A 15353-nucleotide genomic window follows, 5' to 3' on the forward strand; every position below is an offset into this window, starting at 1 on the left:
TGATCACCTAAAGAGCCTCTAGTATTCAGTCTGCTAATTAACAATTATCCATCATAATGAAGTCTAGAATAGAAGTGTGCTGCGTTTGACTCAGTATCTTTGTGCTAGGAGATAAAATTTATAACTTTTAGAATCGGTTTGTGCAAAGACTATTCTGTAACCTCAAATTGGAAATAATAGGTTTGATTTATTGCAGAAAGGATCCTGATGAGTAGCTTAGTATATTTAGTTTGTAGGCTTTGGAAAATTTGATTTAATAGCAGTTCTAAGATAGAGAATAGACAATGCTGCTAATACAGCTTATCTCAGTTTTATCTTCTTTGCTTTGTCCTTTCTGAGTAGATCATCATCATGGACTTTTTCTAATGCAAACAATTGCATTCGATTTCAGGTAGGAATGCTAATTTCCATTCTGTGGGGATTTCTGTTTTCTCTTTCTAATTTAACACAGACCACTAATTTTGGTGCATAACCAGCTGAAATGTTTCATTCTTTCATGTTCTTTGTAGTTTTCAGCTTGATGATGAAACCCAGATTGAATCTGTAGTGTGTTTCTTGTCCCAGAGCTGACCCTTAGGTTCTCAACCTGTGTTCTCTGGTTTGTTCTCTTTGGTGCTTGTATAAGGAGATGATGACACCTGCCTGTAAGAGAGCATTTGGGAAAGCTGTTAGATTCAGTTTGTATCACAAGGAAACAGAGATTAAACTAGTTACCCTAAATTCCAATAGAGGAGTTTATTTTCTTGGAATTGAAATATGCTATTTGTTTGACATGGTCTGAAGATAGCACTCTGCTTTCCTGTGCTTCATCCATAGCATTTCACTGGAGTTGAAAAAGTAATCCAGTGTTTTCTAGGCTAGCTGGAACTTAATAAATATGTTAACAAGAATGACAAAACTTACAGAAATATATCTGAAGCTGATGTGAGCAAATGTGAGTGGGTATCAGACATCCTTGCCAGTCCTTCTGTAGGAGGTGTTGGCCCAGAAGTGGAAGATGTTTGTGAGATGAGCAGTCCCTGTGAGTTCAATTACTGCCTTCTGTGGTGGCCCTGGGGAATCCTCAGGTTGGTTACTACCAATTTTACCTTGCAGTTGCTTATGTGGCCCATTGGAAAACATTCCACTCTGTATTCAGCAGAGATTTTGGCTCTGCAAGAGGATAAATTTAATGCAAACATTTCAGGACATAGGTTTGAAACTAAATCCTTCAATCACTATTCTCAAACAAAAAATAACACAAACAGAATCAACTACAGAGATGAAAAAAAACAACCCAAACCAAATCAAACCAAACTTTTTTTTTTAAAAAATCCTTTCAAAAAAAGGCAAAAGAAATTTATTTTTGTGTTTTACTTATATTCCCAGGGAAGGGTCCCTGCCTGTTGACTGGGTTGCAGGCTGTTTTCCTTTGCCTTATCTTCTGTAGTTAGATTTTCCTGGTTGCATGAGACCAGTTATTGATGCAGGAGAATCCCATCATATTTTGTAATTTTTTTACAGAAAGTGGCATGTGCTTTTAGTAGAGCCATCCAGTGAATTATGTTTTCAATTTCAGGAATTTGATTTAGGGTGCTTTTTATGTTTATGGTTTCAGCTTAGCAGCAAAGTGTGTGAACTGTGCACTTGGGAGGTTTGTTTTAGCCTCCAAATAGGGAATCTGGTCCCTCAGCAGAGGAGAGAGCCCTGCAGACCAAGGCTGCCTATTTGCCCAGCAGGTTTGCAGACCAAGCCTTAAAATTAATGCTCTGAAACTCATACTTGCTTTTGGTGAAACTTTATACTGAAAGTGAGACCTCAAGCCCATTAAAGAGATTAGAAAGACCAGATTTGTAACTTTCCCCTACTGCCTGAGAAATGTTTCAGGATAAAAAATGAAGTGAGAATTTGCAGACACAGGTTTTTCTGTGGATACTTAAATGAGACTAATCCCTCTTTTCATACAAAGTTGTGCACCTATGCACATTGTCATCTGACCAACACAGCTGTAAATTTGGGGTATTGTACTTTCAAAGGACTGCAGAGTCAGTACATTTGTTTACTCTAAAAAGTATGTTTAAAAGATATAGGAAAAGAAAAAAAAAGCAGGGAAGGTTCCCTCATTTTTCTATGTTGATATAATTATTTGTCTCCCAATGCACTTGCAAACAAATGCTTATAGTTCTTGAAGCAACTTGCAAATTGTGATTGAGCTGTCACATCTTGTGTGAAAAGACAGAAATTTATGAATTCTTGTATCAAATGCATTGTTTTCCTTAATTTGCCTCTTTACATTGTTCAGTATGTTTATTATGTGCACTATTTTAACTAACTGTGTGTTCATGGCACAATCAGAGACTCCGTCATGGAATAAATATGTTGAGTAAGTATCCTTTACAGCTGCCCCATCCCCACCTCAGCCTTCCTCTTCCTTTTGTTGTGTTCTTGTTTGACTCTTGTTTGCTATTGTCTAATTTCTTTCCAGCAGTACTGACTGTGGTGTGTGCCCTCACAAAATGTTTTTCCAGGTAGTTGTTTTAGCCTGTGAAAACTCCCTTAGTAAGCAAAGTAAACATTTTTAGTCCACGAATCTCATTCTTATTGCCAAAGGCACCTTTTATGCCACATCTGGATGAAATCACATATCGAGGACAGCCCTGTGTGAAACTTGTCAGCCTTCCACAGTTCCCATGCAACAGATTTGATGGTTGGACACATCACAATAGGCTGATGGAGCTTAAGTTTAATTATTTCAGAGAATAGTTCCTGAACTGACTTAGTTCTATCCTTGATCTGAAACTTAATGAAAGCAAAAGTTCCTTCTGCACTGAGCACAGCATGAGAAGTGTTCCCCTGTAATCATTGGCAGGATTACTTTATGAGCATCAAATTATCTGGGAATACCTCTATGAGAATTCCTGTCTTTTTTGCTTGACAAGCCTTCAGGGAAAATAGCAAAGGTGCTGCTTGAAGGGGGTTATTTTTTGTTGTTGTGGGTTTTAAAATTAATTTTTTAAAGAGGTTAAGGGACCTCAGTGAAATGAAAACCCATTTCATTTCTTTAAGTTGCTTAAAAATATTCCTTTTAGAAACAGATACCAGATGCACAAGCTAATCAACCTACAGTGCATTAAACAATTATTTTGGCTCATTGAACCAATCAGAACACACTTTTTATTTTTGACTGACATATGATAAATGCCATCTGCTGCTTCATAGCCTGGTGGTTGGTCTACTCAGGGCTGTAAGAAAATACAGTAAAATGCCCTTATTTAGGTTCCATAAAATCATGCAGGGCACATCTTCTAGGCCATAAATTACTAATTATAGGCAGCACTGAACCAAATATTTCATCCCATCACAATAACATCCTAATCCCAGGATGTTTCATGTATAGTGTGGTACCCTCAAGTATGTCTGTGCTGTCCTTTCCCCTGATGTTGTCCTTCTCCTATTGAAAACTTTCACAACCATTGCCATGATGTTTTTTGCTGAATCACAGACACCTCATCCACGTGATGATCTCATCAAAATTTGGCCAGCTGGTGTACAGCTGGAAATTCAAATATTCTGGAGGGAAATACCATAAATGATAATATTGTGCCTTCTGCAAGCAGGAGAATTTGGATGATTTTATCAGTGCATCAAGCAGAGCATGCAGAAAACATAGAACAGAAATGCAGATGGGCTCATGCAGCATGGAGTGAATCCTTCCATGTTTCCTCTTCTCCTGTGTCCCTTCATATCTCTCAGCTTTTCCTCCTCAAGTGCATGGAATGAAATCAAAGTCAAGTACTTTGAAGGAGCAAAATAACCCAATGAACTGTAATTCAAATTGATTAATATTGGATTTGGAGAAGATACATTTAATCCATTTTGTTCTGCTGTTTCAGAGACTCACAGGGGATAGAAGAATAACCTTGTGCAAATATTTGTCCTAGATCTTCCATTAAAGCATTTTTCTTACCATTTTGAAAAAAAGAAGGAATCAATTCAACTTTCCCCCACTAAAATTTTTTTTAAGAACCCTGACTTTTATTGTTAAAGAAGCTGTTCAGTTGCTGGAGGACTTTCCCCGATCCATTTAGAATTAGATGATGATTATACAATCAATTAAACCCATCTGACATGCTGAATAAATACAAGTGCTTTATCATTTTAATGAGCTTATGTACTGTTAAGTATTTTTTTTTTAGTTCTTTGCATGTGTTTTCTGTGTGTATTACTAAATACACATGCTTAAAGAGACTGTCACATGGGTGACCTATATTCGAAATACCAGAGCAAAGCTAAATAGGAGCTGGGAAAAAATTGGGTACAAGATAATGCTCAGGTATATGGTCAAAGAGGAGCTGTGAGACACATTTAATGCCCACTGCTGCACCCAAACTGTCAGGCTAATCCCCATTTTAAGATGAAACACACTGAGATTTTATAACATGTGAGTAGTACAACAGTGTAACACAATGGCAGGAGGGCATGATAACTGTGTATTTGACCAGTTGCAGTTCAGTGTAATACAGCTAAATATATTTTATACATAATGTTCTTCCTTATATTGCCACCTTCCATTGCTCACACCTTTTTTCTACCAAACAGGAGTCTGAACTGTTACAAATATTTTTAATGTGTGATGGCACCAACGGATGTTTAGGCACTGAACAGAAAACACAAGCCAGTGCTTCCAGTGACAGCCCTTCACATCATGACTTATGAGATTTGTGTTTTAGTGGATTTGAGGTGTTTGAGGTTTTTTAATAGGCTTTGGTATCATCTGCATCTTCATTAGGAGAAAAGGGGTAGGGAATGCCCATGGTAGACACTAAACATTTATTTCTTTTGTTAAGATATGGCCTAGAATACCCAGTCCATTGGGCTAGGTGTCTCAGGCAGCAACATTAAAAAAGAGCTGTTTTATGCCCTGAACTCTGTCTCTGATGGCAAGTAGAACCCTGGGTGAGTCCAGATCTGAGAGCTGTAAATCAGAGGCATTACTGTCCTCCACAGAGATTTGGCTAAATTTTATTACAAGTGTCATCTTTATTATGAAAGGTAAGATCTATGTTCTAGCCCAGATCGTCACAGTCAAGAGGCTGTTGGTAATAACTTAATTTACCAGAGGGGGAAAAACTAGCCTTGTGTCTCCTTTACTGTCAGGCAGGTAAAAATTATTACATACAGTAGTCAGATGGGAGTTTTTCAATTCTTTCTGGAGAGGGCATTTTGTTGTTTAATTCTCAGGGCTGGTGCGATTTACCAGGGACAGTGAAACACAAGGGAAGTTGAAGGAGAATTACCCTTTCTCGCTGATAAAAACAAGTGGTGGCATTTTTTTAATCTCCAAAATGTCTTGGGCAGGAAGAGATGAGAGGTATGAAGGGAGCAACCACCCTCCTTCCGACTGGAAAAGCAAGGAGTGTGGCATAATGCTGCCCAGAGAGGTTGTGGACTTCCCATCCCTGGGAGTGCTCAAGACCAGGTTGGATGAGTCTCTGATCAGCCTGGTCTAGTGGAAGGTTTCCTGCTCATGGCAAGGGGGTTGGAAGGAGGTGATTTTTAAGCTCTCTTCCCACCCAAACCATTCCATGAATCCCTAATCCACTCTTGGTCCACTGGAGATGGCAGAGGTTCAGAAGTCCCACAGCCCAGCTTAGCAGGGTGGTGTCCATGCTTGACTTAATGAGTGAAGATTCATCAAGGGACACCCTGTGCTGGAAATTATCTCCATTCTGAGACTGTCCTGAGTGTTTTGCTGCTCCTTACCTGTTCCTTGGTCCACACACAAGGCTGTTCATGCACAGCCCAGTGCTGCAGCTGTGACTCACACGAGCAACCCCAGAGTGGTGCCCCTGCAGTTTCAGCTGTCTGCTGCTTGCTAATTCTCTTTCTTCTTCGGCCACTCTGTTCCCCAGGTACACTTTCACTGGCATTTACACTTTTGAGTCATTGATAAAAATATTGGCAAGAGGATTTTGCATGACAGAATTCACCTTCCTTCGGGATCCATGGAACTGGCTGGATTTCAGTGTTATCGTTATGGCGTAAGTAGCACTCCTTTATATTTTTCGAGAGTTATATGCAATAGAACTTTTTAAATGGTTGTCTGGATGTTTTTTTTCTTTCAGTCAAATTTTACTGAAAATGAGAAAAGGCTGAAGTGTATTAGGGAGGAGGATTTTTATCCTGAGTGGTTTCAGAGGAAGAAGTCAGAGGAACTCTCAGTTCTGTTCTCTGAATTCACTACACAATTTTGGAGAAATTATTTACTCCCTCTGTGCTCCACAGAGAGAGCTGTTTGTAAAATATCTGTAATAATATCTGCCTATCTAATGTAGTTTTGGGAAGCTCCAGACCCCTGAATAGAAAGTGTTGTCAGTGTGAGTGAATACCCACGTATTTAAATCCCTATTTATACTCTATCTATCCATCATATCATCAGAGCTGTTTTCATGTCCCTGTTTTCAAAACCTTTTTCACCTGGAAAGTAATTACTATTTTACTACAGAGAATTAATTTGTAGTCCTCTGAAACTTGTTATATATCTTGGAAATAGAAATTTGGCCCCCACCATTATATTCCCTTCAGCTGTATGCTTCTGCCTAGATTGTTAGAGTTCATTAAGGACATGTGGGGTTCTGGTGCTGTGAAGAAGGTGATGGATTTGTAACATCCAGACAGCTAAAAATACACAGGGGTAGAGAAGCAGTCAGCCAGCACTCACAGGGGACTCAGGGTCAGCCCAAGCTCTAGCCAAAGGCAGAGGTCTGACACTGTCAGTACTCCAGCTACGAGAGAAATCCAGATTTCTTCTTAGTCACAAAAGAGAGAATTGTGCAAAGAATGAGTGACATCTTGAAGTGAAAGGTGGTAGAGATGCCTGAAAGGCTCCACTTCCTAAACACAGAAGGATCTGATCTGATCTCCCTGTTTTATTTTTTTCTGCGTAATGATACCTGTATTCAATTCTGGGTTTAGGTTAGTTCTTGCTGCTGTCTTTAACCCCCATAATTCACAGCATTAAGCGAGATTCAAGTGTGTTAACACCAACATCTGAGCTGAACTCCAGGGGCTGTGAAATTTGAATGGAACCAAAATCAGGAAAGAATATTCAACCAAAGTTAGCTAAAACACCAGTGAGGGACACTGAAGTTGAAAGCACAACTCTATCAGGGCACAAGGATCAAGACCAGTGTTCAAGGAGACTCCGGATGATGCTCTTGGTAATATGGTTTAGTTTTAGGTAGTCCTGTGAGGAGCAGCCCTCTTGATCCTTATAGGTCCCTTCCCATAGCTTGAGATATTTTATAATTCTGTGGTTCTTAGCAGCAGAACAGCATGAAGGTGTGTAAAACCTGAGTTTAAAAAAACTTCCTCAGGAGCACTCCCGGTTATTTCAGTAGGCTCTGGATCTAAGCCAGCCCTAGGCCAGGTCCTGGTATCTGTTGCTGCATTCCTATGGATTTGGCTGAACTGACATCTGGCCACTATGATAAGCCTTTAAAAAAACAAATCAGTGCAGATGGGGAGAATCTTTTGGAGGTCTGCACACAGTGTAGTATTTTTTGCAGCTAAACTTTTCCTCAAGCATTGCTAAGTGCAATTCTTCTGCAACTTTTAGTGGCTGGACAACACCACAGAGTCACCATCCTGCTCTCCTGTCTCGTGTCCATCAGGCAGGTGGTAAAAGCAGGGTATAATCATGCATCTGTTTGTGAGTTAGGATGTGAGTTTATTTGTGGGTCTCAGAATTCAGCACAACGTGGAGAATTCCTGTGCATGGATTCTCACTTTTCTAGAAGAAAGGAGGTTTCTGACAGTAGGGTAGAAAAGAGCAGAGAAAAGGACAAGAGGAGCCACAGCTTCCAGCTTTGATTATGAATCTGCTCCTCCTCATCTTGTCAGCTTGGGCAGAGGTTGAGGCATCTCCCTCAGCTCTGGGGGCATCTCAGACTGAAATTCAGGTCTGAACAGTCAGTGGGGGACACAGTCTGAGTACCCCTTAAATTGTCTCTACATCATCTCTGGATGTTTGGGATGTAGGGAGCAGGAAAGGTGAGAAGGTTTGCACAGACCTTGAGGTGGACAGTAACCCACAGGGGAATTATTCACTCCCTCTTGGTAGGAACCATGATTTGGTGCCCACAGGTTGTGGGTTTACCCCTTTTTTTTGTTTTCTAATTCTAGGCTTGAACGGCCACTCAGTGCTCCAGCCCAAGGATCATAAAAAATCCTTAAATCCTTTTCTTATGAGAGGCTTGGCATTCTGTGCTTTCTCTCCTAACCACCTTTTGATTTTCTTTCCAAATGATATTTCACATCTTAGTTAGAACATCCCTAAAACAGGGGGACCTACAACTGTGAACTGTCAAACTTCTTAATATCAAACTATTTTCTTAATACCAAACTATCTCTTCAGAACCAGAATCCATTCCTATTGTTTCTCACTTTAAGACATATTATACCAAGCTTTGAAAAACGGAAAAATAAATGGAATTCTGGAATTAAAAAAGAAATGGAAAAGTGTTTCCTTGAGCCCATGGGCAGCAGTGAGAGAGTTAAAAGTGGCTGCAATATGATCTTCATATGTACAATGAAACCTCCTTCCCAAGTATGCAAGCAGCAGATAGTACAGAGACTTGGATAATGGAATCTATTCTGATACGATTTAGCCTTCATACAAATCCAATTTGCAAGTAATTTAAAGTAAGATGGATCACACAGGTAGCTCTGGTGTTGTCTTTGCTTGTAGCCTGTGTGCTGCCAGAGGTATTTCTGTATCTGCAAACAAAGATGGGCTGGGAATTCAAAATGGAGGAGCCTGATAAGGGGCTATGAGATTCAGATGGACGAAGGGCTTTGAGCTAACAGAAAATACAATTATTTCACTGATGGGTGCTGCAGTGGGGAGAACTAAGAATTATTTGCTTTAGAGTTGTTGCAAAATAGCTTCTTGTCTTCTCTTTTGGGCAGAAACAGCACAGATTGGGCCACAGAGAGCTGTTTTAAATAGCACACTTGAGAATAAGACATGCTGCAGGTCTCCAGGGCTTTTCTCCTGCCCTGTGCCAGCAGACACAGCCATGGCTTGTGACCCTCTCTGGGGTCAGGGATGGGTTCAAAGGAAATGCTGAAACTGCCCTTGTTTAGATCCCTCTCTCCAGACTAGTGAGTTCCTCTTTCCAGGACAGATGAGGGAGAGGCAGCTGTAGCTCTGGGTTGGGAAGTGCCCTGTCAAGATCTTAAAGACAATAAGCAATTCCCTGGCTAATGGGAAAATTCAGCACAGGAATTCCAGCTACTTCTCACTCCCTGGTACAGAAGAACTGGTCAGCAGCATTTTAATCAAACCAAAAGACCAAAATAAATCCTAATTGACTATTACAAGCAGCAGTATTATCTGCTTCATATGCTTGTTCACCTATTTATAATGTGTTTTTACAAATCTCTGGTCAGCAAAAGCATTTTTCCATCCTAGAACTTCTCCCCAGATTATTTTTTCCTCCACCTTTCATGCTGAAGAAGAGTTTGGGAGAGAAGCACAGGGTAAAGCTGGGGGGGAAACAGGTAAATCATTGCCCAGGCTCCCCTGTGAGATTATGAAGAGAAGCAATGTTGTTCTTCCAGGCTATAATCTGGATTAGTAGATATGGAGAGGATGCTTTGTCCTCCCCAGGGGCCTTTGGACAAAGGCCACTTGAGCAGGCTTTTTGAAATAACCAGGTGAGTTTTTTCTCACCTGGTTAACATTTAGAAACAAAGGCCCCAAAGAAGTAGGGCAGTTGAATGAAATTGGGTAGAATTTTAGAAGTGAAATTCAAGGGTCCAAGATCTCTTTTGTTCTGAAGATAGAGTGGTAACTATGGTTTTTCTGCATACTGACTGGGAGGAAATAATTTTGTGCAACACTGATTAAATGAAGCTCATTCCATGACTGGAATGCTCCCTCCTGGGAGCATTTGGCTCGGATGTGATGAGTCTCCAGGATGACCAAGAGAGGCATGGCAGGGAACAGCTGGGACTGGTATTTTAATAATAAAGAACTTTTAGTAGGATGGCAGATATATTCATTTAGACTCCATCTTCCCACAGTTAAAGGGCATGAAATTGAAATATAAAACAAAATACAATTTAAAGCATCTCTTGAAACCAAAATTTGCTTTACCACAGAACTACAGCATCTTAAACTAAATAACCCAGTCGAAATGTTTGAACTATTTTGCTATGTTGTCCTATATGTAGTTTTCAGAAGCTATTATGTGAAAATTGCTTGAGTATTTGAAGCAGCAAAATAACTCTTAATATTTCCAATAATGTAAAGAATTTTATTTTTTTGTTCAACTACATGATGGTAAAATCTTTAAAGTATTTATGGCTGAACAGCACAATAACAGAGTTCACCCAGTAGTTTTAAAGGATGGATGCCTAATAAAAAAGTTTAATAGTTCAAGTGGCATTTGAAATGATGTGCACTAATAAAAACCTGGGGCAAATGACATCAAAGAGCAGCCTGAAAAGTGGATGCACCTCTCATTTGGCTGCGTTCGCTCCCACTGTGTATGAATGCTTTCTACATTCAGACAAGTCTCATACTCTATTGTATAATTCCAAATAACTGTGACTTAATTCTACAGGTATGTAGGAGAATTTGTGAATGTAGGCAGTGTTTCACCTCTTCGGACTTTCAGGGTATTGAGAGCTTTAAAAACTATTTCAGTAATCCCAGGTAAGACGCCCTGATCCTTACGTTTTGGCTCTCAGCTACAAGTGATTCTTTCTCTGTCTCTCTTTGTCCCTTTGATTGTTGTTTTTTTGGCTGGTGTTTTGTCATTGTCTGTGTGTGACTTTCCCTTGTTACAGATACATAACTGAATTTGTGGACCTGGGCAATGTCTCAGCCTTACGAACGTTCAGAGTGCTGCGGGCGCTGAAAACAATCTCAGTCATTTCAGGTGAAAATCAGGTTAAACACTCGGGCTGCAGTTAAAGCCTACATGCCATTTCCAGTAGTAAACACCGTAATTACCAAAGACTTAACCATAGATACTGATCAGGAAATGGAGGAATGTAGGGAATGTGACCTGTCAATAGAATACACCTTTTCTTACATGTTTTTCCAAAACGGTTTTTGTGGGCAGAAGGAATGAGAGTGCCTCCAAAACGGGAGAGCTCACAAGTGCTGCAGTAAGAACAGTGGCTCGTGAATCACATACATAAAGTGCTCATCTGTGAACCCTGTGAAGATGGCAATGAAAATCTTTTAAAACCTTCGTATATTGATTTTTAGAAATGGAAGGTTAATGACCTCAAAATGCATATTCATGTTTAAGAGCGATAGAGGAATCTAAATCTGTGCTATGAGCTGAGGTTTCAAGACTGCAGGCACAGATAGCCTAATTTGTCATGGTGTTTATCCATTTGCATGTGATAGAAACACTGCTGAAATTTTGGGCCTTGAAGAGATTGGAAAACATTTCAGTGTTTATTTAGGTAGGTTCAGCATTTCCTCCACTCACATTTTCTCAAATTTTCAAGGATATGATTTCTTCCCTCTTCACCCCCTTAAAGAAAGAAGAAAAATCAGTTTTACTACACATCTGGTATGAAAGAAGATCTTTATATAATCTGTTATTATTAAAACAAAAATATTATTAAGTAATTTATGCAGAGTTGAGTCCACTGAGGACTAACCATGCAACAAAACTTTCTTGCTGAGCATTATCTATGGACAGGTCTCATTCAGCCTCAGTGTTTAACATCTCCAACCTGCATGACAAGGTAGAGAAGATAGCAAAAACCATGCATGGTAGATCCTTTCTGTGATAATCCTGAACAGATGTTGGCAATTACATGTTAAAAATATTCAAAACATTGAGAGAACTGCTCAGATTCTCACTCACAGATCTTTAAGGTTAGAAAGGCTTTTCCACCCACTCTATTATACACTATAGTATCAATCTAAAAAATCTATGTGTAGTAAACTTGCAAGAATATGTATTAAAACTCATCACCACCTGGAGTATAAGCTAGAAATGGGAATTCAGGAATGGAAGTGTTAAGAAAAAATACATATCTGGGTCTAGAGTTTGGTTCCTCATTCCAATACCACAGTAATGGAAATCAGGGAAATTACTGGGAAAGCAAGGTAGTTTTCATTGGAAGTGTGTGTCCAAATACAGAATTTAAAGAGATTCATTAGGCCCTTGAAACAGGTACCTGTCTTAATTTTTGTCTTTAAGTTTTAAAGAACAATTGATTAGCAGAGATTTGTGGGGATTTTTAAGTTTTCTCTAACAGGATTTCCATTGAGAAAGGATTTTATTTTCCTGTGGAAACAGAGCTGAGCATCACTTTGCAGATCCTGTGAGATGACAGTGGCTATTCAGAGAGAAAGGCAGAGTTTGTTTCCTAGATTCCTCTGATAGCAATTTGAAGACTTAACTTGGAGGGACATCCATCTCCAGGGGACACCTTTCACCTTAGATCTTGTCTCAGGCTTGAGCCTCTTCAGAGCAGAGCATGTCCATTTTTCTGAGTTACATATACAACAATTTTCTGCTGCCCTATATCAGAGGAGGAGCTGAAGCTTGTTTTACATCAAATGATAAGACATGACTTAGCGCGGAAAAAATTGAGTGCTGAGATTCAAAATATCCAGACTCAAATACACCAAAACCCTTCAGTGGTATTAAAAACTGAGTTGTTCCATTTGTTAGTTAATAGGAAAAAAAAAAAGGAGTGTTATTTATTAAAGTAATGCATAATAAGTCACATTCTCTTTTTTCATTCTGACTGAATATTTGATTAGTTTTTTTGATAACTGCATTTTTATGTACAAGTTCCTGAATTATTTGGTGACATAACTGCACGTAACATGCTAATAGAATATCTGGCCTTTGATTTTATCATCAAGATTACCAGTGCCCTGAGTATTAAATTACAAATGTGGAGAGCTACAAATTGCCATAGCTGACAGTGAAAAACAGACAAGGTGGGTTTTTTTTTAAATATTAGCAGATAATTTCAGAGGAGTCAGTTCATGTTACAGTTAGGCATATATATTTTAAAAGATATATTGGACATGATGCTGTGGTTTCTCTGGAGATCAGTCTGAGTTTTTAATGATAACATAGGCTTATGCTGAGGTGAAATATTTTCCCCCAGCAGACTTAAAAATGAAAAGATGATGAGCATTATCATCTTTCATGAGATTTTTGGGGTTAATTGCCATAGAGAGGAGAAGGTGGTTGTTATTTTTGCTTCCTCTTTCACGTCTGAGGTGAAAAACACCAAGCTGTATTTTCCTTTGGAAATATCTGAGCTTTCCCTCAATAAAATTGATCACTTTTCCATCAGGTACTTCTATTTGCACAAACATGCTCGGACTCCTCGTGCTCAGTGAAATTGTTTACAGAAAGCCAGGGGCCAAGTCCTCAGTGGTGTGAGGCTTCTGTCCAGCAAAGCACTTAGAGGCTGCTTTTCAAAGGCATTCTGCTTCACTTGGAATCAATGAGTTTCTCTATCGACTCCAGAGGGAGTCAGTAAAGCTGACAATTAGTGCTTTTAAAAATCTCACCTACCTTTAATGTCTGGCTCTAAGTGCTCAAGCAGGCACCGGGATCTTTAGAGGGACACGGGCTCTCAGGGCTGAAAAAGATCTCCCAAATTCAGAGTCCATTCCCCTGGCCTCAGGCTGCATTTAGCACAGCTCAAGCACGGCATGGTATTTATTGCCTGACCTCTTTGAGAAGCCCTTCAAAGCTGGAGGTCCCAGGGTCTTCCTAAGAAGTCCAGGAACTGTTCCAGTGACTCATTGTTTTTGTTATTAGAAGATTTGTCCCAGGTGGATGGTTCAGATCCAGACCCAACAACACAAATGTTGGCATCTCCCAGCCAGCTTCCCTCTCACTGGAGAGCTGGGGCTCAGTTTGAGTGCCACAGTGCCAATATCTACTGCTCCAAATGTCCATGGACCTGCAGGTCCTGTCTCTGAACGCAGCCTCTCCCTCTTTTGCTTCATCAGATCTCTCTTTTTTTCCCTGGAGCTGTGTAAGGCATCAGGTCAGTGCCTGATCTCCTGTGGCAGCCCTTAACGTGCCAGAAGACCTCCATGGAACCCCACAATTTCCCTTTTTCTGCACTGAGCACACCCATTTCTTCCTGTTTTCCAGTTGCCCATGATATTGAGAGGAAAACAAGCTTTGTACAGGTTCGGGTGCATAGAAATAGGTAACATTTTCTCTATGGGAGCATTTTAAAACCTTTAACTCTCAGTGATTTGATTTACTAATTGGCATCTTGTGTGTTCCCATGGCAACTGGATTCATTTGTTTTTCTAGCCAGATAGGAACCATGGTCAGCAGCAGAACAACCCACTGAAGCCACTCATTTGTCTCCCATTAGCATCCCATTACCAGAGCATCCAAATCCCAATGAGCTCAGTAGGAACAACAACAGAGGGTCTTGAATCATACTTGACCCTCATGGAAATCACTGATGTTTTTGATAAGTACTAATTGAGATAATATAAACCCTGAGGTACACCCGCTCCATCAAAAGGCCACAAAAAGCAGGCCATCATCATCATCATCATCGTAATCCTCATCATCATCCCCAGGATTTTGAAAACTGCCTGTGTGCAGCTGTATCCAGAGAAGCTCCCCTGCTCTTTCTGGAGCAGGCGTGTACACCACGGACATCGCACACGAAACGACAGGGTACCGGGGAAAGGTGACCTCATAGAAAATTGGGCCAAGGCACTTTGGGGCCTGATCCAGCTCCCATTTAAGTTAGTGTGAGACTAAAGGCTATAAATAGTGCTGTGAATGTTATCCAGTGCCTCTGTGATAGCCAGAACAGAGCTCGGAGAACAAGAATTAAGACTGTGTGGAGGAGACTGACCCCCCGTTCACTGCACTGAAATCCTGCTGCAGGGAGATAAATGTCACCCTTTTGGTGGGCAAATCACTTAACTCAAGAAGTAACTACCCCAGAGGTGAGAAACACATGGCATATTTGTGTTTTCCTTGGAGACTGGCCTGTCAGTCACTTCACGCTAAGCCACCCTGCACCTGCAGGAATGCTGACACCAATTCAAGTTTGCCAACACATTGATAAGCTCTTTGCTGCCCCATGTCTCAGTAAGTAATGACAAAATACACTCAACAAGGGTGAGCCCTTCTCTCCCTACATGCCTGTGACTCATGCATTTACAGGACACAGGTGTATAATGGGCTCGATGAGGACAACCCTGCTGCAAGTCACACTTTTTTTTTTTTTTTTTTTTTTTTTTTGTGGTTTTTTATTTTTCTTCTCCTTCCTGCTTGTTTCCAGACTGTGCACGAACGTGTCTGATGTTCTGTAGGTGATTGCCAACA

The 15353-nt window shown here is 40.2% G+C and overlaps 1 protein-coding gene across 4 annotated transcripts in view; it reads left to right on the forward strand.

Annotated features, from left to right (window-relative positions):
• The window catches only part of LOC129118645 (sodium channel protein type 5 subunit alpha-like), a 218246-nt gene that overhangs the window by 46226 nt on the left and 156667 nt on the right, over nucleotides 1–15353 (forward strand). For 3 of the 4 annotated variants that reach the window (XM_077188117.1, XM_077188218.1, XM_077188254.1), the window contains exons 4-6: nucleotides 2272–2362; nucleotides 5892–6020; nucleotides 10837–10928. In XM_077188117.1, coding sequence (XP_077044232.1) covers nucleotides 2272–2362; nucleotides 5892–6020; nucleotides 10837–10928 — 312 coding nt within the window. Of the gene's footprint in view, nucleotides 1–2271; nucleotides 2363–5891; nucleotides 6021–10610; nucleotides 10703–10836; nucleotides 10929–15353 lie in introns of all 4 variants that reach the window. The other variant, XM_077188165.1, reaches the window with a different exon arrangement.

Source organism: Agelaius phoeniceus, chromosome 1 (genome assembly GCF_051311805.1).
Source record: "Agelaius phoeniceus isolate bAgePho1 chromosome 1, bAgePho1.hap1, whole genome shotgun sequence".
Classification (NCBI taxonomy): Eukaryota; Metazoa; Chordata; class Aves; order Passeriformes; family Icteridae; genus Agelaius; species Agelaius phoeniceus.